The 27975-nt window shown below is 48.2% G+C and overlaps 1 protein-coding gene across 3 annotated transcripts; it reads right to left on the bottom strand.

Annotated features, from left to right (window-relative positions):
- Positions 1 to 606: 606 nt before the first annotated feature.
- On the bottom strand, positions 607 to 27646 carry CDHR1 (cadherin related family member 1). Of its 3 annotated transcripts, XR_014782125.1 has the most exons (20): positions 25931 to 27646; positions 25661 to 25731; positions 24250 to 24377; positions 23635 to 23730; positions 22581 to 22726; positions 21284 to 21334; positions 19896 to 19985; positions 17951 to 18037; positions 16445 to 16561; positions 15233 to 15376; positions 14788 to 14866; positions 13492 to 13592; positions 11713 to 11916; positions 11105 to 11257; positions 9129 to 9293; positions 8419 to 8486; positions 7600 to 7828; positions 6767 to 7024; positions 5392 to 6303; positions 607 to 884 (listed from the first exon to the last, which is right to left on the bottom strand). XR_014782125.1 is itself a non-coding variant. In XM_084796822.1 (19 exons), exons 2-19 carry the CDS (start codon positions 25702 to 25704, stop codon positions 5767 to 5769), a joined length of 2697 nt encoding a protein of 898 aa, XP_084652948.1. In that variant the 5' UTR covers positions 25705 to 25731; positions 25931 to 27646; the 3' UTR covers positions 4131 to 5766. The 3 variants fall into 3 exon arrangements, 2 of the variants coding, with proteins under 2 accessions (XP_084652948.1, XP_084652949.1); XM_084796822.1 differs by lacking the exon at positions 607 to 884 and having other exon boundaries at positions 4131 to 6303; XM_084796823.1 differs by lacking the exons at positions 607 to 884; positions 25931 to 27646 and having other exon boundaries at positions 4131 to 6303; positions 25661 to 25775.
- Positions 27647 to 27975: the final 329 nt, after the last annotated feature.

The raw sequence follows: 27975 nt of genomic DNA, 5'->3' as shown, positions 1-27975 counted from the left end.
ACCACAGTGGGAAGCGCACAGGCACGGTACTGGAACCATAGCTCTGAGCTTTCCATCCTGATATGCAGGCAGAGAGTGAGAAGCAGAGAGTGGGATGGTAAGGAGACTGGGCCTAGCATGAGCTTTTGAAACCTCAAACCCACCCAGTGGCACACCTCCTTCAACAAGGCCACACCTCCTAAGCCTTCTTAAACAGTTCATTAACTGGGGACTAAGCATTCAAATACATGAGCCTAGTGGACTATTTTCCTTCAAGCCACCACACCATGTAAGCGTGCATGTGTATGTGCTAGGGATAAAATCCTAGACAAGAACACTAACACTGAGATGTAGATCAAGTTACAGACCATGCCATTTTAAAGTCATTTTTTAGTATGAAGCCATCTTTAGTTCCAGAAATGTGAAGGAGGATTATTTTTTCTATCTTCTTCTGTCTTATTGGAGCCTGTCTACCTCATAGACAGAGAACAGTCTGGAATAGATGATAGACTATAAACATGTATGAGCACAGGGATGACGGAATAAATTATTGCCTAATGACAAGCAACTGAACCTTATTCTGCCAAGGAGGTCCATTAGTATGATCTCATAATGGCATGTAAATGTGTGTAACACCAGCTCCAACACACTATCCCTTATTTATTTCTGATTCTCCTAAAGGGAAATCATGTACCCATATACCAGGTGGATAGATAGCCTTGGTCCCATGTAGCATCTTATCTTTTATCTCAGCACATTTTTTTTTCTGTGACTGGAGTCTTGATAACCATTAGAGAAGAGTAACTGTTTCCAGTTGATGCCAACATCCACGGCACGTTTGCTGGATTCTCTCAAAGCTCCCATTGTGATAAGCCTGGAGTCAGTAGTCTCCACTCCTTAGGAAGCTGAAATGGGAGGATTATTACATTCCATGAGTTCAAGACTACTTTGATTAGCACAGCAAGATCCTGTCTCAACACCACAAAGCACCTATGTTTATATGGAGACAGAATCTTTTAAAGGTCTTGAGAAACAAGACAGTTATTTCATCCCCACATTTTGCCACTTTTGTTAGCTTGGACCCAAGGGAGAGCAACTGCAAGACAAAGTACCACATGATCTTTTAGGGGCACCTTGTCAGTTCTTGCTTGGAGTGAGGAGTATGCCAAAACACAGGTTGCAAGTTACAGATGGAGGGTATGATGCATAGCTGCTTTCCTCCAATTCTTTCCACCTATCCCCATGCCTTTTTTGAGGGCTGTCCATGTACAAGACTGCATGAGGACATGTGCTTTTGTCCTTTCCTCCAGGACATGTGCTCTTGTATGTGGGACACAGCAAACCATCCTCTAATGCATCTTACACAACTAAGAATAGCAACTGAGCTTCTATCAGTAGCTACAAAGCAGACCTAGGTGTTTGCATATATTAGCTCTTGCTGTCCTGACAACAATTAAGTCTTTGCACCCTGTACTGATGAGAAAGGTGAGGCTCAGACAGCATTGGTCTGTGGCATGAAGTCACACCTAAGTAGTAAAACCTAAATTCACACCTAAGACTGTCAAACTGTAACAACACCTTATTAGTTCATAAAATTAGAAAGGCTGAGCTTAGAGGGCTGCGGGGATAGCTCAGTCAGTAAAGTACTTGATATGCAAGCATAAAGACCTGACTTTGAACCCCAGAACCACATTTAAAAAAAATCATGCTGGCATTATGGGGCATGCTTGTAATCCCAGAAAGGCACAGATAGGCTGATCATTAGCGCCTGCTGGCCAACTAGTCTAGTGGAATAGGAAAGTTTTATGTAAAAGTGAGAAACTGTTTCAATAAATAAGGAGGAGTAAGAGATATCTGAGGGTGACCTCTGACCTCCTCATGGGCATGGGTACCGCCTCTCCCCTGGTGCACCTGCCTACACACACACACACACACACACACACACACACACACACACACACACACACAAGAGCACACACACACCTTTGAGTCCAAGCTCACAGGGAAGGAAAATGGCTTCAGATCACTTAGAAAATGACTTTAGGCAGCCAAGTATGGTGGGGCATGCCTTTAATTCAGCACTCAGTTGGTAGAGGCAGGCAGATCGCTGTGAGTAGGCCAGTTTGGTCTACAAAGAGAGTCCAGGACAGCTAAGGTTAACAAAAAGAACCCTTGTCTCAAACAAAACAAAACAAAACAAAACAAAAAAAGAAAGAAAGAAAAGAAAACGACTTTAGGTCACTCCTAATGATTGGGTATAGGGTTAATGCTCCATTCGTGGCCTTCAGAAAGGGGAGGACATTTCTAGTTGCTGTTCCTGCCTCCTTCCCACCTATGGGACTTGGAAATCTAACATTAAGCTAGACTGTAGGTCTGGGCCTATCTCAGTGTCCCAGAATAGACTGCTCTTTTGCTTGCCACTTCAAAATGCATGAGACTGGCCAGCCTCACCCCAGGGTGAGAGTGACAGGGTCTCCTCCTCCAGTGCTGACCACATCTGCTGATGTTGTTTAGCTCTATCCTCCTCTCTCCCAGCAGGCTCATGTTGGCTGCTAGGCCCTTTCCCCTTCTGTGGCCAGTCCCAGAACTGGCTCCCCTGGGTCATGTTCCTGAGTTTGTCTATAAAGCCATGCTTCTGCTAAGGACCACAGCGCTGAGCAGTACTTCCGGTCCAGAGCTCTTCACACACACACACACACACACACACACACGCACGCACGCACGCACACACACACACACACACACACACACACACACACACACACACACACTGCCACTGTTCTTCTGGATGTCATACCCACACCAGGCCTTACAGACACTGTCCCTGCTAGGCTGCCCTAGTGGTCCTTAGTCCACGCTCCAGACCCACTTCTTTCTCCAAGCAATCCTGATTGTACTTTTCTTGATTGGGGAAAAAAAAAGAATTTAAGTCCAGAACAAGACAAGGTCTGCAAAGGTGTGGTAATTAAGATGCAGGCAGACATCAGAATGGCTAAGATGAAAAATTCAAGCAACACCACATGCTGGCGAGGATGTGGAGAGAGAGGAGCACTCCTTCATTGCTGGTGGGAATGCAGACTAGTGCAGCCACTTTGGAAATCTGTCGGGTGCTATCTCAGAAAACTGGGAATAGGGCTTCCTCAAGACCCAGCTATTCCACTCCTTGGAATATACCCCGAAGATGCTCCAGCATACAACAGAGACATATGCTCAACCATGTTCATAGCGGCCTTATTCATAATAGCCAGAACATGGAAACAGCTTAAGTGTCCCTCAGTAGAAGAATGGATAAAGAAACTGCGGTACATTTACACTATGGAATACCACTCAGCTATTAAAAACAAGGAATTCCCGAAATTTGTGGACAAATGGATTGAACTAGAAATGATCCTAATGAGTGAGCTAACCCAGAAGCAAAGAGACTCAAATAGTATATACTCACTTATAATTGGACACTAGCCCAAGGGGCATGTCTCATGAAAGTCTTCACTTACCAGGAAAGTGGGATAGAGGGAAGGACATCCTAAGGTGAGAGAAATATAAGAGATAGGGAAATAGATGGATCCAGAGGGTCCTAGAAACCTACAAGAAGAACACTATGATGGGCAGATCTGGGCCCAGGGGTTCTTCTCAATCTATGGCACCAACCAAGGATAATACATGCAGTCATCATCGAACCCCTACCCAGATCTAGCCAAGGGACAGAACATTCTCCATAGTTAAGTGGGGAGTGGGGACTGACTTTCACACGAACTCTGATGCTCCATATTTGGCCATGTGCCCTTGATGGGGAGACCCGATGGAACTCGGAGGAAGGATAGCAGACTACCAAGAAGAAACTTGATATCCTAGCATCATATTCAAGGAGGAGGAGGTCCCCCTCAGTCACAGTCATAGGGAAAGGGAATGGGGTGAAAGCAGGAGGGAGAGAGGAATGGGAGGATGCATGGGATGGGATAGCAATTGAGATGTAATATGAATGATTTTATTTTTCAATATAAAAAAAAGATGTAGGCAGACAATTTGGACAAAATGTTGCAATATCCCCCAGGGTCGGAACGCAGGCCAGGAACAACATCAACCCTTGAATGAGCCAGGGATACTGGTCTCCACAAGCCAATAAACATAAATACAAGAGGACCAGAAGTCAGTTTATCCTTTGAGTGATAGATTTTATTTACCATTTACAAAAGAGGTTGACAACATGCATATTATAGGATGCTGAACTCCCTGCAGTGGCAAACATGATCCAGCCTAGCACCTGACTGAGGAAACATGGGCTAGCTAGTGCCTTCCAGGCTGGATTTTTCACATGGTAGTGTCTGTCCCTTAGTACAGTCTGGGCCAGGGACTACACACCTCCAGGTAGGGACTATGAAGACTAGCACATCTGCATAACACCTCAAAACACAGACTAGGGCATCAGGAAAACCACATGTTTATGCAATCTGATCACATCAGTAACCACGGAACTCTAGAGGGCTTCATAGAGTGTGCAGATCTAGATTTCCTTAAAGGTGTTTCCTCGAAGAACAACAGTCTCCATGTATTAACCATGACAGTTGGCAGAGTTTCCCTCCTGAAAGATGCTCACATACTAACAAGGTATGTCCCAAGTAGAGAAAAACGGTGTGAACCAGGGAAGCCCAGGCCAGATCCCTGCTACCAGTCCATTGTGTGCATGGAGCAATTTACCCTATGTGACTCATTTCTCTGTCTCAGCCAAACAGATGTGGATTGGACCTTACTGCCTGACTCCGGTTCTTAGTGACAGCGACATCAGGTGAGGGGTGAATGGAAGGAAAGTTGCATGAATCGAGAGAAAGCCATTATCAGACTGTGGCTGTCTAGGGCAGTGGCTGTCCCCAACCTCTGCATAATCTCTCTTGGGAGCACTTGTGGAGCAGTGGAAGGTTTTAATACTTTCTGGATGAAGTGTAGCCAGAGAACTGGCTTACAACAAATACTTTGTAACCATGCTGCTTTGTACTTGGTCAAAGCCCTCAGAATCACTGTTGGGGGTGGGGTGTTTTCTTTATTTTACAGACAAGGAAGAAGACACTAAGAGTTTAAACAGTATCTCTGAGGTCACATGATAAGAGAAGAGCTGGATCAAAATGGAAGCCTTCCCTAAACTCAGGCCTAATGGCCACCTAGCACCTTGCCCTGTCTCCTCAAGCTAGGCTGGAGCCATCTGCTCTCACTCTTGGAGAAGCTCACCTTACGCTTACTGTCAGGAGCACAGTCTTATCTAGATGCTAATTCTATTGATCCCTGGCTTTGGGCACTAGCTTTACAGTCAGCATGAGTTTTCAGAGCATTTTGTCCCCCCCCCCCTTTTTTGCCTGCATTTTCTATATCCTACAAAGTTCACTGATTTTCAACTTTAGCTGAAGACAAACGTCCATTAACCTGTTGTTAACTGAAGCTGGGGATCCAGATTCTTGCCAGTCTTGTCACCTGTGGTCAGGGTCCTACTTCTCCACTGAGGATGACAACGTCCCAGTAGGACTCCAATGACTGTGGGGTCTAGGGTGGCTGAGTAGAAATACACAGACTTGAGTATTCCTTGTGGGTTTCTGTTCCCTGAAGATTAGAGACCGTTGTAGCTGTTGTGCCAAGGATTTGGGCTGTGGGTATGTATTTGCCAAGTGCATCTCACAGTCTGAGGCATCTCTTGCCCAAAGCCCTTTGCAGAGTCCTGTATATGAAGTTATGACATTATACAAAATAGGGGTGACTTTGGAGGTCACTATTGAGCGGCGGGAGAAGAATTGTGGGCATATTCTAGAAGTAAGCCTTGTTCTCTAGACTTTTCTTCTCAAACTTTTGCTTGAGCTCAGAGACCAGGGAGGACTGAATGGGGGCTCCCAAGGGCTTGGGCGTGGGTACTTGTTGGGGTGTCTGTGGGGTGAGGGATCCAGAGACAGTAGGCACTGTCTGCCGGGCCACTGTACTGGATGGTATCTTGGGGGGTGGAGGGAGAGCTGGAGCTCTGGGGGGCACTGTGATTCCTGCACTGCTGTTATTGCAGTTCTCGTTGGGAGGATCCTCTTTGAGTATAAACTTGGTAGCAGCCTTGGCCCTCCTGAATTTGAGCCACTCTATGCGAACTGTGTGGGGCGTAGGGCTGGGCCTTCTACGGAGCACACGCCGCACAGGCAGGACCTTGTTGGACTTCTTGTTACGCCAGAAGGTGGCGGTAGAGATGAGGACGGTTATGGCCACCACAATGGCCATGACACCAGCTAAGACACCCACAGCCTTCATGGGGTTGTCCTTGGTCTGTATCAGGAAGGCAGCCATGGAGCCCCGGGACAGCGTCTGGAAGAGAAAGCCACCCCTGACGTTCAACTGCTTCTTCCTCTTTCCTAATTGGCAGTGGCTGTGTGAGTTTCCCCACACCTGACAGATTTAGCATACTACCCCAAGGCACCACTTTGATAACCTCCAGAAAACTAAACCAAGACAGAGCACAATAACTTCCTTCACATTCGAAAGTCCTGATCCACTGGAGTGTTTCCTTGAAATGACAGAATATTGCTCGTCTTTGATTACAGGGAAGCCCATAAACCCCATTGAACCAGGAAACTCATGTGGGATGGATTCCTGCCAGACACTGAGCTGAGAACTACACTAGTTAATATTGAAATTAGAATTTCAATGTGATTCCCAAGTCTGTCGGTTTGATTTCATAGACATTGCTTCATAGTATTCAGTATCCTTAATCCTTAGGCAGCAGCAGCCTCTCTCTGCCTCCTTTTCCTGGCCACAGCATTGTGCTCACCTCTGTATCTGTGATGTCGATCTTGAGTAAGGCTGTGGTGCTGAAAGATGGGGAGCCTCGGTCCTTGGCCTGTACCTGTAGGGACCATGAGTAGTCCCCACTGGGGGTGATGTTGTGTAGGGCCTCCAAGGAGCGGATGGAATTCTTGAGCCTGATCTCCCCTGTGTGTGCATCAATGTCAAACACATTGGCTGGCTCTGCACGGGTGATGGAATAGTCAACCACATTGTTTGGCTCCTCCGCATCCTGGTCTGTGGCCTGAAGGCAGGGGGGTGAGGAGAGAGAGGCACTTGGGAAGATATCTGTGCACATTGGTTAAATCAGAATATAAAGTGGGGCTTTCTGGGTTGATGGGAAAGGATTCTGATCCTATTTGTCATAGATAGAGTTGGGGAAGGAGAATGTGTGCACTGCTGTGAGCCATAGTTCTTGATAGGCCCTACCCTGTGCTATGGAGTAGGTGTTAGTGGACCGTTATATATGCAAAGATAAAAGCTTGGATGCCAAATGGCTGGTCCAATGGAAGGGGGATATTGGCATTCAAAGCAAGTCTGCTGGGTTTCAGAACGCATGCCTTTTCTGCATTGAAAAGACCATGCATTGTGGGAGTAGCATGCTTTGAAGACAGGCAGATCAGTTCTGTGAATTCAGTCCAGAGCAACACTCAAGCCCTCTGAACATCAGGCATTTTATTGGTGCTGTCTTTTTTCTTAGAGGAGTTTTCTAGGTGGGGTGGAGAAGAAGCTATGTAAAATGTCATGTGGTCTGTTGCCCTTAACAGGATACAATCAGGGGTGCTCAGTCACGGGCACTCTACTGCCTCTGAAACCCACCTCAATTTTCACTGGGGTCCCCAGCACCATTGTCTTCTCCTGGATGCTCTGTACAAACTGGGGGTAATGGTCATTGACATCCAACAGGGTGACAAACACCTCAGCCAGGCTGTACCTCCCATCCATGTCTTCTGCCTTCACATAAAAATTATACCTTGAAGTGCCCTCAGCATCCAGGCTGGCCCAGGGCTGAGTGTAGATAAGCCCAGTGGATGGATGAATCAAGAACCTGCCAGACATGGAAAGCAGAAAGCACAGGAAATCATGCATACATGTACATTCATGTTCATGCCTATACACACGCTCACATACATGTGCACACACACATGCATGCACACCTGCAGTTATGAAACACACCCAAAAGTCCTCAGTGAGACACTGCGCAGCTTCTCCAAGCATCCTGCCTGCTCCTCCCGCATCCTTACTGTCTGACTCTAGGAGGAGGACCCAGCTGTTGTCTGTTAAGTTCAACAATACAAACCACAGCCTGTACTCCTTCCCCCTGTCCTGTCATCTCCTCACCCCGCACCCCCATCCTCTCCCTGCTCATCTGCCTTCTGAGGTCACTACCTATCCTCCAGGCTATGACTACAATCTCTTTTTCCAGTCACCTCAGTCGAGTGTCCCTTCTCCTTCCCTCAGGCTAGCCATGGTTTCCTTCCTTTCCTTGCCCCTTGTTCTGCACGCTGGGATGCTTACGTCCTTAATTTAGCACTTAGCCTTTTCTAGGTTCTTCCTGACACAAGCAGGGACTCCCTTCACCCAAAGCCTCCTAAACTCCTTACCTGAAGCTTTGTCTTGGGTTCTGGATCTACTTACAGGTTTGACCCGGTCCCATAGATGGAATACTGGACTTTGCCCCATGGTCCTGTATCTGGATCCACAGCCTGTGAAAAGGAAGGAAGGAAGGAAGGAAGATAGGAAGGAAGGAAGGAAGGAAGAAAGAAAGAAATAAAGAAAAAAAGAAAGAAAGAAAGAAAGAAAGAAAGAAAAGTTCCTAATGGCACCAGCACTGTGGTGAGGCAAGTGGCAGCTCCTATAGATGAAGGCAGGCAGCTAGCAGTGGAAATCTGGCAGCGCCTAGGGTGTGTCCAGCAGGGAGGAAGTAATCTAGAGGCTGATCTGCACCCTGGTTTTCTTCAGGGAGGTACCAAATGTAAGAGAATCCAAAAGGCATATATCTAAAAGACAGTTCTTCTTCTTTCAGAAGTGATGAGGAGAGGGGATCAGCTTCAGGCCCTGAGCTTGGGGCTTCCACATATATCCCCATTATCACTAGTAGGAAGTGGCCTAGCTGCTTCTATAACACATGGCAAAGGTAAGGAGACACCCCTATGAGCAGACTATAAGAGACGGTGCCTTCTGCCATAGTATAGACCCATCCCCTCATCTGGCGCCTGCTCCATAATTAGTGAGTGAAGACACAGACTATCTTTCAATGAAGAATCAGAGACTAAATGGGGACAAGGCGGGGGTGGGGGGGGCGGATGCTTGTTCCAGATCACATTGTAGGCCCATCCCCAACCTACTGTGACGGCCACCACGTTGGAGCCTCCTGGAGTGTTCTCAGGAATCCTGGCAATGTAGTAGTGAGAGGTGAACTTGGGGACGTTATCATTGGTGTCCAGAAGCTGGATCACAATGTCTGCCGTGGAACTGAACTTCTCTGGGGTATTCACTTCAATGGCCAGGAGCTGGAGAAAGATCCAGAAACACACTGGCTGGCTAGCCAGTTATCCCAAGATCTCACTCCCACCTTTCTCCTGAGATCTGGCCTTCCCACCATGTGCAAGTCTCTCCATCTCTTATCTCTTGTTCCTCTTGTGTTCTTTTTTTTTTTTTTGAGTCCGGGTCTTGCTACAGAGTCCAGCCTTAAATTTACAACCCTTCTTCCTCAGCCTCCTGAGTGCTAAGATTACAGGCGTGTACCACCACACCCAATATGCATCGCATCCTTACTCTGGCTCCTGGTCCCTTATCCCTGCTACCGTCCTCACAGTCACACAGCATCCCTCCCTTATGAGTCTGCAATGCTAGTGCTCTTTATCACTTCCATTAGTACTCGGGCCTGGCACTGTTACTGTCTTGTTCTCTGGATCTACATATTCCTTTGTAATCTGAATTTCCAGCTTTTCTTACAAACTGATTTCTCTAGAGACAAATCAGTATAATTTTACCAAGTTTTCTCCCCAAAGGAAATTGTAGGTAAAAGTTAACTTGGCTTGACTAGCCATAGTGGCACATGCCTATTATCCCAGTACTCCAGATGTGCAGGAAGGGGGATTGTGAGTTTCAGGTCAGCCTGGGCTACACAGTGAACTCCAGATCAGCCTGGGCTATACAGCAAGGCTCTGTCTTAAACAAAACAAAACAAAAAACTGCAATGAAAAACATGAGTTAAGTGGGATGGCATTAAAGGCTTCATTATTTAGGGAGGATTTGTAGTTTTAAAGCCAGGAACATCTTCCTATCCTTGCCTTCCTTAGATCCCTCTGTGAAAACTTGTGATTTTCATTAAGTGTTGCATATTTCTCACCAGGATAATTCATAAGAATGTTGTGTTCATTACTTTTGCAAGAGTGCCTTTTATTCCATTATATTCACATTCTCTTCCACTCCATAAGGAAACCGTTGGGTTTAGAGTGCTAGCTCTGTGCTATGATTTTTACTTTATGAGTCTTTCAATAACTTTTCTTACATTTTTCTAAGAAAACAAAAATACTCCTCTTAGCTCCTCCTTTCTAACACTTGCAGCTCTTATTTCCCCTTTATCTGAGAATAATGTCATTCCAAACATTGGGTGACATCTTGGACCATCTTGGTGACAAGATGACTCGTGTTTTATTCCCAACTCCAGACAAAGCTTTTAGTATCTCACTTTTTACCATGATGCTGGCTATATGCTCTGTGTATATAGAATTATAAGTAATCATGAGTTAGGTAATATTACTGAAGTATTATTGATTTTCCTTTGCATTAATATATTACTCACATGTTAATATATGACAGGCATTATTTATATATATTCATAGTGTTGTATAATTATAAATGACATCAAAGGACTATATTTCCCTACTTCTGTTAAGGTTGTTACTGGAACTGGTGACAGATGTCACAGGCACATGAGAAAGCCTGTATTTTGATAATCACACAGTTTCACTATTAGCATGGCAAACACTATTGGTAACTATATTGGTAGTGCACTCTTGACTTCCTAGTCCTTACATTCCTAAGGCACAGGTGGTTCAGAAGCTGGCACCTCAGTAAGGATTAGGCTGCGAGCACTTTTCAGAAGCTGCACATGGAGATATCTCCACCCCCACCCTCAACCAACCTCCAATTGCCCACATGCCCACAGGATGGGCAGATACTCTGGGTGGGAGAGAGTAGCACTACTCAGGGACAGGGGTGACAACGGTCCCCGCACATTGAATTCAGACAGCGGTGTGAGCTAGCCTACTCCCAGCCCAACTTCCCATTCAGGGCAGTGCGAGGCAAGACCCACCTTGAAGGTTAACACCTTAGACTTTTCAAAGTCAATGGCGGCTGAGTTTTCCACTATGATGGTGACTTGGGCTTCATTCAGGACTGTCTGTGGCACCACTCGGAAAATGCCACCAGGTCCCACCAGCCGTAAGTTGAATTTGGCATTGGCTCCCTGGGCAATAGAGTTTGAGGAGAGGAAATAGAAGATAGCTAAGAACAGAAATGCATTATATACTTGGGCTAGGCGAAGAGCCCGTACATGCCCTAAGCGGCGAGTTATCTTTCCCTGTAGAGGTGAGTCGACTAAGGATCATACTTAGCAGGGCATGACGACTAAGCAAGGTAAGAAATGAAGAAGGCCTAGCTCTGTGCTGATCCTAGGAGGAGGCAGAGGCATTTGCAGACGTGCAATTGGAAGGGCAGATGCAGAGGGCCTTTTCTTTGCCTGGCTATTGCTTTGCAACCAGTTGTGGATGTCTAAGCAAATGGTACGGGATTGACTGCCATTCCTCCGCTACCTTCTCATTGCACCATATCCCATTATTCATTTCGTGACTTGCCTTGGCTCTCCCACCGGAACTGAGAGTCGACGTGGACCCAGTCAACTTCAAGGGCACCAGCACCCACCTGGTCAGAGTCATTGACAGTGATCTTGAGGCCACGAAGGATCTCCCCCTGGGGTGGGTGTTCGTATATGGATAGTTCAAACTTGTTCTGAGGCCCACTCTCTCCATAGAAAGTGGGAGGGTGGTTGTTGAGATCCACAATCCTGATGATGACTGGGACCATGGCCTGAGCACCTAGGATCCCGGGAGAGTTGACCTCTGTCACCTACAATGGAAACGGATGGCTGTGGCCGTGTGGCAGGCAGACTGTTACTGGTCCTAAGAAGTTTTTTTCCTCCTGGTGTTCATGCCCTGGTAATTCCTCTCTTTGAGTGTCGTTCTGCCTGACAACTTGCTTTTGATTAACCGCACGATTAGATTACAAGAGGTTATGATTTCATTCCGTTAGCAGAGTTTCTCTTTCTCAAGGCTTTTGGGAAGCAGGCAGCTGTGCTCGAGAGGCTTAGGATAGGAGCTAACTGTAACCTGCAGGCAACAGCTATTGAGCAACTGAGTCATACTGAAACCCACATGAGCCCGAAAGCCAGTCCTTTCCCAGCCACGCCTCCAGTGAGACCCCATCCCTGGCTAGCTGATCGCAGCGATGTCATGACTTTGGAATCCAAGATCCACTCAAGCTGGACCTGGACTCCCCACTCTCACATACTGTGTGATATGAATGTTTGTCTTAAGGCATTAATTTTGGGGTGATTTCTCCTCAGGCATTAGCCAACTAATATAGGTTGTAAGGCCAAGACCATGAAACCGTGGCAAACGTCCGTTTTTGAAGGCCTCCTCCCTATGTTATGTAAGGACGTTCTGCTCCTAAAAGGATACTCTAAAACAGTGCTTCTGAACCTTCCTAACGCTGCTACTCTTTAACAGAGTTTCTCATGTTTTGGTGATCGCCCCCGCCCCCCCCCCCCCGCAGCCGTGACATTATTTTTAATGGTACTTCATAACTGTAGTTGCGCTACTGTTATGCTGCTCTAAAATGACCCTCCCAGACCCCGTGTGACACCTGTCTGTAGCCTACTCCTTCTCAGGAGCCTCTGCATGCTGTCCTTCTTTCCTGTCCCACTCAATTCTCACACGTCCCCTTTTAGACTTTTCGCACGGACTTCCACACTGCATCTGGCTCTGCCACCTGAGCTCGAGAGGGCTCAGCTCCCTTGGTTATGTGACTCAGCTCTTGGCAAGTTCTTGCCTTCTTCAGCCCCTGCTGTTTCCTTCACCTGCTCCCCACATCCTCCTCTCCCTTAGCCTCCGATGCTGCCCGGATGTGGACTTTGCCAACAGCTCCTCTCTTGACACAACCAGAGGAGTATTTCATCCCCTCCAGGCCTGTCCTAGTCTCCCTACAGCTGCTGTCACAGAACACCCCGACCAAAAGAATCCTGGGAGAAGAAGGGGTTATTCCCACTTGTTCCACGTAGCTAATCACTGCTGGGCAGTTACAGAAATAGGAGCTTACGGCAGCTGGTCACATCACATTCACAGTCAAGAGCGAAAGGACTGTATGTGTTCGTGTTGCTGGCTTGCTCCTGCTTGGAACATCTCTAGCTTTCTCTGCTTGTATTGAGCCCAGGGCCAAGGCCATGAAATGATGCTCCCTCTGCATTGTCATTAATCCTGTTTGTGATCGTTGTTTCTCTTTGCAAGTGTTGGCTGCAGCCTGGTGTAGGTGCTCCTTGGAGTGGCATTTCTGTCCCTCCCCACACTGAGCCCTTGGGTCTCATCACTTTTGTTGCTCTCCAGGACTGGAGACTGGGTGGGACAAGCCCACTTAGTGGAGGGTCACCTGGACATGAAGCTCATACACCTCTCTCCGGAGCTGGGCAGGGCTCTGAAGGACCGAGATGGCTCCAGATGTCTCATTAATTTCAAAGACTCCATCACTCTCTGTCACAGAAAAATAAATGTTCTGAAGTTTAGCACGAGGTCATAGGCAGGGGTCCTCTGGCATCCCCTGGAGGGCTGGTTCCTCATAGATTGTAACACTGTCAACCATCTGTGTCTTGTCAATGAGGAAACTGAGTCTCAGAGGGGCCAAGTAACTTGTCTAAGGTCCCTCAGCCAGTATAGATCCGGACTTGAACTTTTTTCTTGCTCTCAGAATCCATCCCATGTGCCTTTTCTTATACTTAATAGTGTGAGTACATGGATATGTGCATATGTGTGTGTGTGTGTGTGTGTGTGTGTGTGTGTGTGTGTGTGTGTAAGAAAAGGTGAACAAGAAGAGCAAAGGAGAGAAGGAGATAAGAAAAGGAAGACAGAAACGGGGAAATGGATTGGGAGAGGAGAAAGGCAGAACGGAGCTTGGAGAAGGTGCAGAAGATGGAAGGTGTAAAGGAGAGAGGTAAGGAAGGGGCATGGGGTGAGAGCACTGCAACTGGGGGATGTTTCAGAGGTGGTGAGGAAGGGAGCCCATGCATCCGTAATTTCTGGGTGGTCAGGGGCATGCTTTTACTTGAATGCCTGTGTACCAGTGTGTCTTAGGGAAGAGGCAGTGCCACTACAGGTGTAAGTGCATCTAGGGTCAGGCTTCAGGTATGCTATTCTTGTCTCCTGAGGGTTGTGGAGCCCAGCCCAGGGACACTGGTACAACTTGGCTATTGTGCAGTTGTATTAAGAGAACATTCCAGTCATCTGACTTAGATTAAAATCACGAAGCGGTCAACACGTATTAACCTTTCCAAACATCAAGTTTCAACATACAGGCCTAGTGCTATGGAAATACCACAACAGCGCTGCATCTAATTCATTCACTTAGGTGCCCCAGTCATAAAGAAAGGACAACAAATGAGAACAAAACACAGCAATTCTGAAAGTGTGAGAAATGTTGCTGCTCACAGCATTGGTGACTGTGCTCAGGGTCAGGAGACAGACTGTATACAGCTCTCTCAGGAGCCTGTGGTGCTCTCTATCTCTCTCTCTCACTGGATGGAATGAAAAGCAGGGATAGGTCAAAGTTGTCACCTGAGGGGACTTGTCCCACCCTTGTCCCCAGCATCTTTTTATCCTGGTCCCATAGGTGAGGAAAGCAGGATCCAGTTGCCCAGAATCAGAGCTGTGGCAGAGAGGTAGCCCCGCTTACCGTTCAAGAGCCTGTAGAGGATGTGGTTAGGTCGGCCTCGGTCTCCATCTATGGCAACCACAGTCAGCACCTCTGAGCCCTTGGAGAAGAGGAACCCCTGTCTGAGGCTGATTGTGATGTAGTGATTTCCCCAACCCAACATGGCCCAGTCATGGATAGGAGTAACATCTCACCCAGGAAAAGAGCTAGGCTTTGGGTGGCTCCAGAAGGTGATCCTGTTGTGACTTGATTAGGGATCTCTGCACCTGGCCTTCCAGGGTGGAAGGAACCACCTGAGTAAACTTCACCACTCTCGGTCTCTGGAACTGAAACTCTTGGCCTCCTAACTGACTCCTAACCAGCTTCTCTGAGCAGGGACTGGCTAGCATCTGGGGAGTCCAGCCATCGTCAGAGTAGTCCCAGGGAGTCACACAAGGAACACTGGCTAGGAGATGCAGCCACTCACCGGAAGGGTGTCCTCGTACACATAACCATAGTAGGGTGTACCCACGAAAATAGGGGCTGTGTCTTGAACATCTTCCACATTAATGGTGACAGTGGTGGTGGCTGAGAACATCACATCGGCACCTCGAAGCCTGCCCCCACCATCCTGGGGAGGAATCGGGACAGAGAAGGAAGGTGAAGACAAACTGGCCTTAGGGTGACAGGCTCCACTTGAATGAGATTCCTGCGACCTCCTGGCTATAAAACCAGCTGGCCGCTTCCAGTGTCTATTTGTTCTTGGGTCTCTGGAGTCCATTATCCCCTCTCAGTGGTGCAGAACATGCCAAAGAAGTGATGCATGCAAGTTTGAAGTGAGGTGTCTGGTATGTTTCTTTGGCTACAGAATTAATTAACTCTCCAAGTACATTATGTGTGATTAGTGTTAAAGGAGGAAGAATCAGGCCTAAATTCCTACTCCCAGCTAGAAATCAAGCCTCAGGCAACTCCTAACAACCTTCCATATGTCTTGTCTATGGTGGGGGCCATGGCATCCCAGGAACGTGGCTGGGGCTCTTCTCTGTTTAAGGGAAATATACAGCTAGCAGGTAGAGTGGTACCCAGCCTCCTGGTACAGGCCGTAGGAGGGTGGCTGATAGCCAAGCATCAATCTGAAGGGGGGCTTCCTACAGAAGAATTCAACAAGCCTAATGGGACATCTGGGTTTTCCTCTTCCCTGAGGCAAGAGGCCGGGCTGAGCACCTGTTGACTCTCAACATCCCACCATGTGCTTCACAACCTGAAGTGAGGAACATCAGTAAGCTTCAGGACACTTGAGGAAAGCAAGTTCAGAGGAGATAGCTGTTCACACAGCAGGGAGGAGCAGCATGAGACAGGCTCGCTAGTGAGAGAGACAGTGGAGGTTGTAAGAGGGACACAAATCCCTGCATCATGGCTACCTCCACTAAGAAGGAACCTAACTTTTAAGTTTCTAGGGAGTCATACGATAGCCCTCAGACGGAAATGTGGCCTAGCTAGCCTAAGGACATCACCCTTCCTGGAAAACGTGTTCAGGCAGAAGAGATTCCGAAGGTGCCTCCGCTGCCCACATTGTGTCTCCTGCTCTTGAAAACACTCACGCCTTCATAGAAACTCACTGTGCTCCAACCTAGCCAAGGCTACAATCACCACTAGAAGTCCCCTCCCCTCCCCCCTCCCCCGTATCTTTCTTTGTTACCTTGGCAACCACAGTGATGAAATGAGCCCTCGACTTCTCGTAGTCCAGTGTGGCCCCAGCCTGGAGACGCAGCACACCGCTGTGGCGGTCCATGGTAAACTTGGACGAGTGTAGGTTCTATAAAGTTAGGGAGCAGCTGAACTCAGGGAGGAACCAGGAAAAAGCCAGGAGCTCTTGCTCTGGTTACTGAAGAAGTCATTTGCCTTCCTTGCAGAAACTCTGGCTTCCAGGCTTAGATTCCAAGTCCAAGACGGCTGTCTGCCTGAACTTGAGGTTTTCTTTCATTCTCTTTGCTCAGGCCTTTACACCTTCAGTCAAAACCAGCTCATCCCCTTGTAACAAAACCTGCCACCTTGTAGCAGGAAGAAACGTCTAAAGAGTGTTCTGACTTTGTTGTAGCTGAGGCTTAAGTGTAGTAGCGAACGAGAGAGATCTGGGAACCTTCAAACCACACCAGCTAAATGGCCATGGTGATTATATGTAGTGTTTAACAGGAGACGGCAGGTAACCAGGAACAGGCTGTAAAAGCACTTGCCTCTGGTAAGGTGCTTAGGGGCTCTTCCGCTTGGGGAAGGTCAGGAAATAGGCTCCAGATATTATAGTTGGAGCTCTACATGTGTTTAAACCTCATGCTGACTGAATAAGCAAACCAGTGCTTCTCATACCCATCTTATGCACGAGAAAGCTGAAGTAGGAGAGTTAAGGAATGTGCTGGAAGAATATGAGTGGTCAGTGTGTGCTTGTGGGGAAGGGTCTCTAGTTCCTGCGAGTTCAGAGGATTTCTCTAGAACTTATAATTTTAGCCATAATGCTGTACTGCATTGAGAATTCTGAGAGAAGCTGACCAGATATGGAAAGAAGAAGAAGAAGAAGAAGAAGAAGAAGAAGAAGAAGAAGAGGAGGAGGAGGAGGAGGAGGAGGAGGAGGAGGAGGAGGAGGAGGAGGGGGGGGGGGAGGGGGAGGAAGAGGAAGAGGAGGAAGAAGAGGAAGAGGAAGAGGAAGAAGAAGTGCTGCAACAACAGAAGCCACGGGAGGGTGGACAGCTGCTCCCAGGAGATCAGGAGAAGGCAGAGGTTCCAGGGAGAAGGCTCCATCTTTGCTAACACAGCAAAAAATGGATGGGAGTGAGGGCTGAGGCATCCTGGCCCTCTTTTTGGCATAGTTCCTTCTCCTCTTTTTCTTATTGACCATTTCAGTCCTAAATGGACTTCTTGCATCCTGTGTGGGTGCTAAGTGTCCAGGATTTCTTTAAGGAACAGTGTAAGGAAAGTAGAGAGCTGAGGGTCCTAGAATCCTAGAAAGAGGGAGGGGCTGGGTCAATACTGAGGAAGCCAAGATGGCTCTATCAGGGGAAGAGGTCTTCTATCTAGTTCTGGTCCTGGGGGTTCCCTTTGAGAGCAGAGACACTGGTAGGTATTCGGGGACGAGCTGGTGATGGAAATGGAGGACACCCAGGTGCCCTCTCCATCTCAAGGCCCTGCCTGCATCCCGTGTGTTCCATCTTACCTGTAGGAAGTAGGTGACACTGCCTCCAGAGCCTGTGTCTTTATCCTCTGCATGGACCTTAAAGATGCTGCTCCCAGCAGGTGTGTTCTGATGGGTCACAGACAGAGCAGGGTCAGTGTCAGTGACAAGGTAGAAGGGTAGAGGCATGGGGGCCATGGGACAGAGGGGTCAGCAGCGTGGCTGACTGCAGCGTGGAGAGGAGGTGGTGACAAGCAAAGTACCCAACAAGAGTGGAGAGGGACAGGGACAGGGGGAGCTGAGGGAGTGAATAAAAAAACAAACAAACAAACAAAACAGATGGAAGGGAGGTGGGGCAAGAAGTCAGTGGATGTCCTCAAGGGGAGAGTAAGAAGCAAAAACTGGGCCCCTAAGAGCTAAAGGACTTAAATATGACACGCTAATTTATGAACAAGACATAGCTCATAAACAGACATACTCAGGGTTATAACCATGAACATATTAGGATCAGCAGAGAACACACACACAGTTACCAGAACAGTGGAGTATCTTCCACCACTACTGATTTGACTTAGAAGACATGGTTTTTTATATACAGTGTGTGTGTGTGTGTGTGTGTGTGTGTGTGTGTGTGTGTGTGTGTGTGTGTATACACTTGTACACATGCCACAGCACTTGTATGCAGGTGAGAGGACAATTTGCAGGAGCTAATTTTTGCTTTCCACCTTGTAGTTCTCAGGAATTGAACTCAGATCATCCAGCTTGTTGGCAAATGCCTTTACCCATTAACCCACCTCAGCGGCCACCTAGTAAACCTTTGAGAGGAGAAGCTTGTTCTCATGCATCATAAAGCAGAGGACAAACAACGTGACCTTTTATTTAATTTTTTTTTTCTTTTGGAAACACAAGAAGTGTGTGATGGCTGTTCTTCCAGAGGACCCAGGTTCAATTCCCAGCACCCACATAGCTGCTCACAGTCATCTGTGACACTGGCCTCTTTGGACACTATGAACATGTGGTGCACAGGTATACATTCAGGCAAAACACTTACGCTTATGAAAATAAATTTTTAAAAAATTTAAAGAATTTGTGCGAGTGACTCAGAATAGTAACTTCAGTGTTTTTACTCTATCTTAAGGAGCGCACTAGGGGGCAAACGTAGAGCCAGAGGAATTACTGGCTAGGTTTATGCCACTGACCTTTACCTCCAGTCTGGAGGCAGAAGGCTCTCAGGTGGAGACAGGAGGACCACAATCCAAGGTCATCCTTGTTACACGCTCTCAAAAACAAAAAGCCAAAATCCTTTTGCGTTTGGTGACACTCTTGCTTCCCAAATAATAAGACTACATATATGTGTCACCACATCCAACTTGAGAACAATCAAAATTAAAGGGGAGGCGGGGAACATGTTTGTATGGGGCTGGAAAAATAGCTCAGTGGTTCAGAGCACTTGTTCTTACAAAGGACCTGGGTTCAGCCTCAAACATCCACATGGCAGCTAAGAATCATCTGTAACTCCTTCAGGGGATATGACCTCTTCTGGCCTGGGCACATGCTGCATATATGTGCTGCACATATAGTCACATGCACGCACAATAAATAAGTAAATATTTTTTTAAAAGCTGTGCTTAAAGGTTGATATTTCATGTGGCTTGACAATGAAAGAGCAAATTTCTTCATTATAGTGAAATGAAAAAAACTAGAATACAAAAATCATATTTTTAAATCACAATCATATCGAACAAAAGGAGTAAAAATCCTATGCCCACACACATACAAAGGAAACACACCAAAGTTTAGAGAAGTTGCAAAGTGAGAATGGCTTTTAAAATGCATTTAACATTTCTACCCACTGGGTGCAGTGGGTAATGGACAGGTGTGCTACACTCAGGGCCCTGGTCCCCTGCACAAGTCATAGGGCAGCCTATGGGGTCAGGCCATGGGCCCAAGTAGGAGCTTTGTCCCTTCCCAAGGGTCCCTCACTCACCTCTGGAACCAGGATGACGTAAGGCTCCTGGGTGAACCTAGGTGCCTCATCATTGGCATCTGTCACCAGTATCACGACTTTCTCTGCCACCTGCGGAGTAGAGAGGTCAGAAGTTGGGGCAGGGAGACCTTTTGGGAAGATACAAAAGATGGACTCTAACTCTCCCAGATGTTTGTGCCCCCCCCTCTCTCCCCCTTCTCTCTCTCTCCCTTCCTCCCTCTTTCCTTCTCCCATCTTTCTTCTTCCCTCCCTTCTTCCTTCCTTCCCTTCTCTCTCCCACCTTCTTCCTTCCCTCCCTCCTCCTTTCTAACTTGCTTTTGTTTATCCGTGCAACAAATATTGTTAAGCAACCCCTAGATGACAAGCACTTTGTTCCACCCTAGAGACAGAGAACATTTGATGGGACATTTTCCGGGCCCACAGTAGCTTAGATATGGACAGAAATCACCATGTAGAGATACCATTTAGAATGACAATGTGATACTCAAATCCTCGGAGCAATGCCCTAAGTAGAACCCCCTAAGACAGCATGTGCCTTTGGCCTGTACCAACATGTCCTTCCTTCGTGCTGAACGCTGTATCCACAGGCCCTGCAAGGAGCCTGAAATGTGGTGCTGGACAACCAGGAGCCTCTGAGACAGGAGGCATCAACTCTACAGTGTGTTTTCCGGAGGAAAGAGGCAGAACCAAATCAGGAAGTAGGGATCAGTATGCGAAGCCTTGAGGAGGTGCCCACACAGGGAGTACAGGAGGGTCTGGCTCACCGGGTTGGCAGGATGGGTGGGGGAGAAATGTTGGGAGAGGCAGATGGTGCCTGACAGGGAGGCCGTGCAGGGCAACTTGGATTTCATCCTGAGGGAGAAGAGCGCCAGCTGTCTGTGCTTTCACAACTGGAGTGCAGCCAGATCTTTGTTTCACAGTGAAAGGCGTGCCAGCACTCCTAATGCAGATTGGGTGGTCAGCTAGCCCCCGCGCCCACCCCCCCCCCCCCGTGGAGCCTGTTGTAATCATGTCAACACTGAAGTGGCTGGCAGAAAGTAGTGGTTGCAGGAGTGTGTGTGTGTGGGGGGGGGGGGTGTGAGGGAGAACACCTGGCACCCAGGCTCCAGGAGGCAGTGACAGACGCTGGCAGATGGGGAATGAACAGACAGCTTTGAGAAGTTGCGTGGTGCGGCTAAAACCCACGTGAAGCGAAGCAGAGATGCCTTGATCTCTGCTTGTCTCTGTCCTTCCTTCACCTGTGGCCTCACTATGCTCCTCAGATGTGGGCACTTTGGGTAGGCCTTCACTGTCCTGGCCTTGCCTTGATCAGGGAGTCCCACAGCCTGGAAAAAGAACCATGCCCCATCCAGGCTGGAAAAAAAAAGGTATGATGAAGGCTGACTCACCAGGTTCAGGCCATCAGAAATGCTGATGATGGCTTCGATCTCATCTTCCCTCTGTGAAGCGAAGGGGGATTGCGTGAGTGTCTCAGTTCTGACAAGATGCCATCTGCTGAGACTTGAGGTTGTGCTGTAGCCTCACCAGAGAAGGCTGTTTTAGGGAGGCCAGGCGCTGAACAAGGTAGTGCTAGTGTGCAAGGCCTATGAAGCTCCCTCTGCCGGGGGGCGGGGGTGGGGTGGGGGGGTTATTTGGGAGGGCTCTGTGGGTCCAGATTCTCATAATTCCAGAGGGTTTCTTGTGTTCCCAATGGATGTTGCCCTGCTAGAGAAAGGGGAGTGGCAACCCTGCTGTAGCCAAAAGGGGGGGGGGGAGGTTCGTCTCCCTCACTTATCTTTTCCTCTCTCCTCCCATATCTCTCCACATCCCCACACTCCAGGATTTGGCTATGGTCCATGTTCATGGTGTCGCAAGTATTTCTTAGGACTTGGTGGGATCTCTAGGAGGTCACTAACTAGATCCACAAGTGTGCAGAGCAGTGTGGGGCAGCAGTCTGCTCTTACTACAAAGTCCTCAGATCAGTGGTGAGTGCTCTCTTTCCCCCCCACAGCCCCCCCACATGTCCCCTCCGCTGACCTGTGGTTAGTAGGTCTTACTGCGGAACCAGAAACAGCGGTAGCCTCACAGCTCATGTAGGGAAGTGGAGGGAAAGGAAACCCAAACTCCATCATTGCAGGGCTCAGAAGTGCCCAGAGTCAGGGGTGTTTTCCAAAGCCAGGTACACTCTCTCAGCCCCTCTCTAGCCCAGCCTGTGGCATTCTCTGTGGTCTGTGGGGCTTCTGCAAGGTCAGGCTTTAAAAACCCACTACAAGGGGTCTCTTTCAGAAACATCTAAGTACATTTTTTACCCCCTGCCCCCAGAAGTACATTTTAAAAAAAGTTAAACATGTTTACATATAAGCAAGGCTGCTGGGTAAGGTGATCCATGACTGTATGCATGCCTGTAATCCCAGCACTCGGGGTGACAGAGGCAGGCAGACCTCTGTGAGAGTTTGAGGCCAGCCAGGTCAACAAAGTGAGTCCAGGACAGCCAAGGCTACACAGAGAAACCCTGTCTTAAAAAAAAAAAAAAAGGCAAGGCTAACAAGTGTCATTGAAAGGACTGCCATTATTCCCCCTGGAGGAAGCAATCTAGGGGCAGAGCTGCACCACGGGGTCAGCTCCTCCCTGATTCCCTCTTCCACAAAGAGCAGCCCAGAAATGTGTGATCACTAAGCCAGCACTAGCCCGATTTGCCTCCTGTACCTCTCTGTCCAGCTCTTCCACCAGGGTGATGTTTCCAAAATTTGGATCAACAGAAAAGACACTTCTGGCGCTGGGGTCAAAGCTGATGTGGTAGGAGATAGGGTCTCCCTCCGGGTCGGTTCCATTTAGGGTGTACACGTGAGAACCTGGAAGGAGACAAAGGGAATATTTGGAACCTGGGACCCAACTCTTGCTGACCACGGCAGATGCTCAGAGCTAGAGACTCAATTATTAATACTCAGTGCCAAGGGGACAGCCCCCCACCAGGCCTCACCCCTGCTGTCTGCTTCCTACTTCTTTATTCCCAAAGCTATGAGATGTTATCATCTGCCACTCGGCAGACTGTGATGTGTAATACAGCTTATGGAGGAGGTGTCTGACAGTGCTAACTTGCCCTCTGCCTGGAAATGCCTTCTCTCCCAGAAGTTGAAACTGCAGGGGTCCCAAGGATCAGGAGCCAAGAAGAGCAAACACATAGTCACTCAGAGGAGGAGATGGCTGCCTCTCAAACAGAGGACTCACTCTTCAGGGATTTCTGAACGCAAGCATCTCTGTTCTTCTGCTCTCTTCCCAGGAACTAGATAAACTGACAAGGTGAAGTACAGGGTGGGACTCTTTCCTCTTTCCTCCCCACCACTCTGCGCATCTCAGCTGGTTGGAAGTTCTTGGGTTTAAATCCTAGATTTTGTAGGCTCGTGAAGGTAAATAAGTTTGCTCAAGGTCACACCGAAAGGAGCAGCAAGCACCTCACAACTATGCCTCTGAGGAAGCCGGCCCACCCTTTCGTTGGGAAACCCCAGCCTGGTCCCGAGGAGGAGTCCAGTTTGGATCACCATAGCAGCAGTGACCTCTCTCCTTGTCCTTACCCTGGGGCATTGAGAGCACGAACAGGGTAACCAGGGGAGGCAACACCTGTGGCGCTGGCACTCCATAGGCTCCCTGAGGAGTCACCAGTGAGCAGTTTCACTGAGTTCTGGGGAGGTGAGTTTCCCCCTGGGGGAAATTCTCACTGGGAGACCTGGGATGGCTGCTGTGGACAAGGCTACTTTCTTACCTACAGGAGTGTCTTCTGGAAGGCTGAACAGGGCCATGTTTCCGTTGGTGCTGCCCACTCCATTGTCAAAAAAGTGAGGGGCAAAGTTGGCTTGGACTAGGAAAATAATGAAAGCAGAATGACGAACAGACACCCAGACATGCCTAGGGGCCTTCACACTAGCAAAGTCACCTGTCTAGGCCCAGGTAATAATGAAAATAATGAAAAGGAAGGGTTGGGTACCTGGGAAGGGTATGCTTGGGCTGGGATCGAGCTTTTCAGTGACACATATTACGGCAGGCACCGAGAAACAAGATGATGGACACAATCCACCCCATTAAAGAGCTCAGAGAGGGGCAGTGCACCTAGCCAAGGTCATACTTTCTGCCTTGCCTAGGGCAGCCAGCAGAGTAACCCCCAGCCTCCCACTGTGAGTTTGAAGGAACCAAACCCTCTAGTGGCAGAGCCCCAGTTTGCTGGGATGCTGGCTTTCAGCCTCTGGAGAAGCTCCCAGAGTGTCCTATCGTCCCGCCTCTAGCCTGGGAGGTTGCCGGCTTTCCGAGGTCTGCAACTGGACAGTGCAGGCTCAGTCCCAGTGTTCCCCTAGTGGTCCCCTCTTGGGCCCTCGCCACTCACCCAGGTAAAAGCGCAGCAGCCCCAGGACTAGGGCGGCCGGCGGGCCGAGCCTCATGTCTCCGCGGACTGGTTGAAAGCCTGGCCACTGCCAAGGCTGGGTGCTGGTCCTCGGAGCATGCCCTAGGCGCCTGAGGAGAGCAGAGGCTACGTTGTAGGTGACGGTGGCAGCAGCGGCAGTGGCAGGAGGGAGGGAGAGCGGGTGGTGCGAGGGCGCTAAGCGGATGACAGCGCTGGCGGATCTGCACAGCTGGATGGCTCCGGTCAGACAACTAATGAGACCAATTACTGGGACCAGTTTAGAGCAGCGGGCGGGAGGGCGTGACAAAACTCCCTCCCTCCTACCACGCCCTCTATGCCTTAGCAACCTAGGAGCACCAGGTGCAGAGGTGCAGCTTTGCGCAGAGGGACTGTGTGCCTGCCTCAGACTACCATGGGCAAGCCACAAGAAATTCGGGGTTTCCTGGGGTTTGGTATGGCTCCCGCTGTGTAGGGATTTTCCTGCATTCTTTAACTTGTTTTGTGGCTTTCAGGGGATCAGACGCCTGAGATCAAAGCATTCATTAAAATGAAACAGTGAGCAGAAAGACAGCTCTTTCAGGATGGAGGGGTAGGCTTTGAGAGAAAAGAAAGAGTGATGAAAAGGGGCAGTGCCCTGACAATTGAAACCTGTTCTTTAGCTGAGAGAGACCAGAGGAGCAAGAGTAGAGAGGGCGATATGGGAATAGAGTTCCTGGCTTGGACCCTCCTCCTCCTCCTCCTCCTCCTCCTCCTCTTCCTCCTCCTCCTTCTTCTCCTTCTCCAATACCCCTTATCCCCTATTCCTTGTTGGGACATTCATCAGTCGGGGTGAGGAGTAAGGCAATGCTTGAGTGATAACTTGAAACCAGGTTGCTTTCAAAGCTGCCCCATGGATGTTGTGCCCTTCCTTAGACAAACGAGACCCTCAGTAAGCACCATGTACATCTCAGCATCCTCCCTTTCTAGGGTACTCCAAGGAAGCAGAGCACATACAACACACACACACACACACACACACACACACACACACACACACACGCATGTATGTGCTAGGCTGGCATGTGGCATACACATCTCTCTCCAGTTACATGTTCATTAATTGAATGAACTGACAGCAGAGAAGTCAAAGGCCCGAAGGAGCCTCTTAGGGAAGAGATGCTGGACAAGATGCAGAGAGAGCCAGGTCTTCTCAGCACATCAGTAAGACACCTGCTTTGGGAACCCTTAAGTCTGAGCAATCTCTAGCAAACCTGTCTTATGCTTTCTGTGTAGGATCTGGCTTTGTCTTAGCATCTTGAAAAGCAAAGGTGCAGAAATACCAGTGTGATTTCCTGTGCACATTCTCAGCCAAAGATCCAGAAGGGTCCAGCCAAAGGCCTTTGGTCAGACTTACCCAAAACCTGCTGCACATCTTTCTTTGGTGTACTGGTTCAGCATCTTCTGCTGTTCTCTGAATCCCTCGTTCTTTCTAAGAGTTGATCAGGGAGGTCTGGTCCAAGGGCTCTGTGTGTGTGTGTGTGTGTGTGTGTGTGTGTGTGTGTGTGTGTATGTGTACTCACCCCACATGTCCCATTTGTCCTGTATAGTCTTCATGTTTTCACGGTGTGATTGCCCATGCTTTACAGAGGAAAAGTTTAAAGCCAAGAGAAGGCAAGTCACTTACCTAGGCTTACTCACTGAATGCGGGTCAGAGTTTGAGTCACATCTGGTTTGGCCTGGCTTTCAAACTGAAACTCTCTGTGACTTGGGTACATAGTCACATAGCACTGAGGCTCTAGACTTCAGGCCCTTTGGTCATTCACCTGTCCTTCCATTGCTGAGATATCATAGGTATATCTATATTCTTTTCCTTAAAGAGGCTGGCCTGCCCACAAACATAAAAGACCTTCCAGAGGCACTGCTATCCATAGGCATTTGCCTATGACTCAGGGGTTTCCAGCAATGCAAGACTTTCAATACTAAAATCAGAAAAGTCTCAGGTAACTGGGGTGGGTAGGTGACTACCCTAGATGTGTCCCTGTCCTCGGAACACACGAAAACAGAAGCTCTTGCTGGTGGCTCTGATTATGCACCATAACCTTGACCTTACAGTGCAGAGTCCGGAGGCCACCTGGAGGTGTTGGTTTGATGCATCTGGGAGGACAACCATCTGCTGTGGAACTCAAGGCTTGGTCCTTACCCTGTAACCTGGGCAGCCTCACATACGTCCCTTATCCTGACTCCCACAAGCCCATCACTGCTATAGGATGACTCGTGCACTCCTATCTGCTGGGGCTTCCTCCATGACCTCTGGTATACCCTTCCCAATTAGGCCATCTTTAATTCAGGTTCTGATAGCTCTTCCTCTGTTGGATTTATAGCAGCCAGCCCAGTTATCAATAAACAAGACTTTGAATGCCTTCTGTCAGCCTGGCATAAACTAGGGTTCCAGGTTACTCTGCCAACATGGCAGCACAAGACCACACCTTTACTTTCATCTGGTCTACTAGAATAGTGGTTCTCAACCCTCCTAGTGCTGAGACTCTCTAACACAGTTACTCAGCCTGGCAGTGGTGGCACACGCCTTTAATCCCAGTACTCAGGAAGCAGAGGCAGGTAGATCTTTGTGAGTTCAAGCCTCATCTACAGAGCAAGCTCTAGAACATTCAGGGCTGTTACACAGAGAAACCCCCATCTTGAAAAGCACCCAAAATAAATAAATAAATAAATAAATAAATAAATAAATAAAACAAAGACAAAAACAAAAACAAAAATCCAACAACAACAAAACAAACAAACAAAAATCAGTTCCTCATGTTCTAGTGACCCATAAAAGTATTTCATTGCTGCTATACAACTGTAACTTTGCTACTGTAGTAAATTGTAATGTAAATATTTTCTTGGAGATAGAAATTTGCCAAAGGGCTCATGACCCACAGGTTGAGAACCACTGCACTAGAGTAAGCTAAGCCACAATCTCTTTTCCTCTTTGTTTTCACACAGCTATCTGCAACAGATGCCTAAGTTCTACTCCTGTTTTCAGACCCATGTGTATACAAACACACCACCACCACCTGCATATGTTTTTGCTCATCTGAATGTGATTTTTTTTTTCGAGACAGGGTTTTCTCTTCATATAGCCTTGACCGACTGTCCTGGAACTCACTTTGTAGACCAGGCTGGCCTCACAGAGGCTGAATTCACAAAGATCTACCTGCCTCTGCCTCCCAAGTGCTTGGATTAAAGGCCTGTGCCTGATGTCACTCTACAGGTGATTTTATCTCTCCACATAAGTAAACAGTTCCATTGTGAGCACACAACAGGAGGTGGGCCAGGCTCTCCAGGCTCCCTCTAGTGCTGAAGGAGCGTCAGGTGCTCATGATGCTATCTCAGGCTCATGACAGAGCCATTGTTTGATCCCCAATTCTGTCTCAGAAGCTCATGCTCTATCAAGCGCACCAAGTGTTCTAATTCCTTGGGGACCATGGACTCCTTAGTTGCCATGGAAATTGTATACTTTCTCCAATGACCCTACTCTGTCCTCAAGCATGCATAGGTTCTTCAAGGAGCTAACAAAGGCACTTTAAGACTTGTCTCATGATTATACAGCTATTTCTATATGCTTTGGTTTTCTCCCCAAGCATGAGTAGCCATGTTCGTTACTTTCTGTCTGCCCTTTGTGAGCAAATTTCTTTACCCCTGGGAATGTTTAAAAGCCTGTGGTGCTGA

Source organism: Acomys minous (assembly GCF_964271855.1).
Source record: "Acomys minous genome assembly, chromosome: 9".
Lineage (NCBI taxonomy): Eukaryota > Metazoa > Chordata > Mammalia > Rodentia > Muridae > Acomys > Acomys minous.
Note: the sequence above shows the minus strand (reverse complement) of the source record. Positions and strands in the feature narration are given on the sequence as shown.

Bases quoted from the DNA above. Each gene is read 5' to 3' on its own strand.
- CDHR1 (XM_084796822.1), bottom strand. From the start codon at position 25,704: ATGCTGAACCAGTACACCAAAGAAAGATGTGCAGCAGGTTTTGG. The intron at 23,731-24,249 runs GTGAGTGGCGAG...TTATTTTCCTAG, and splicing joins GCTGCTGCGCTTTTACCTGG to TCCAAGCCAACTTTGCCCCT. The intron at 15,377-16,444 runs GTAACAAAGAAA...ATTCCTCCCCAG, and splicing joins TCATCACTGTGGTTGCCAAG to GATGGTGGGGGCAGGCTTCG.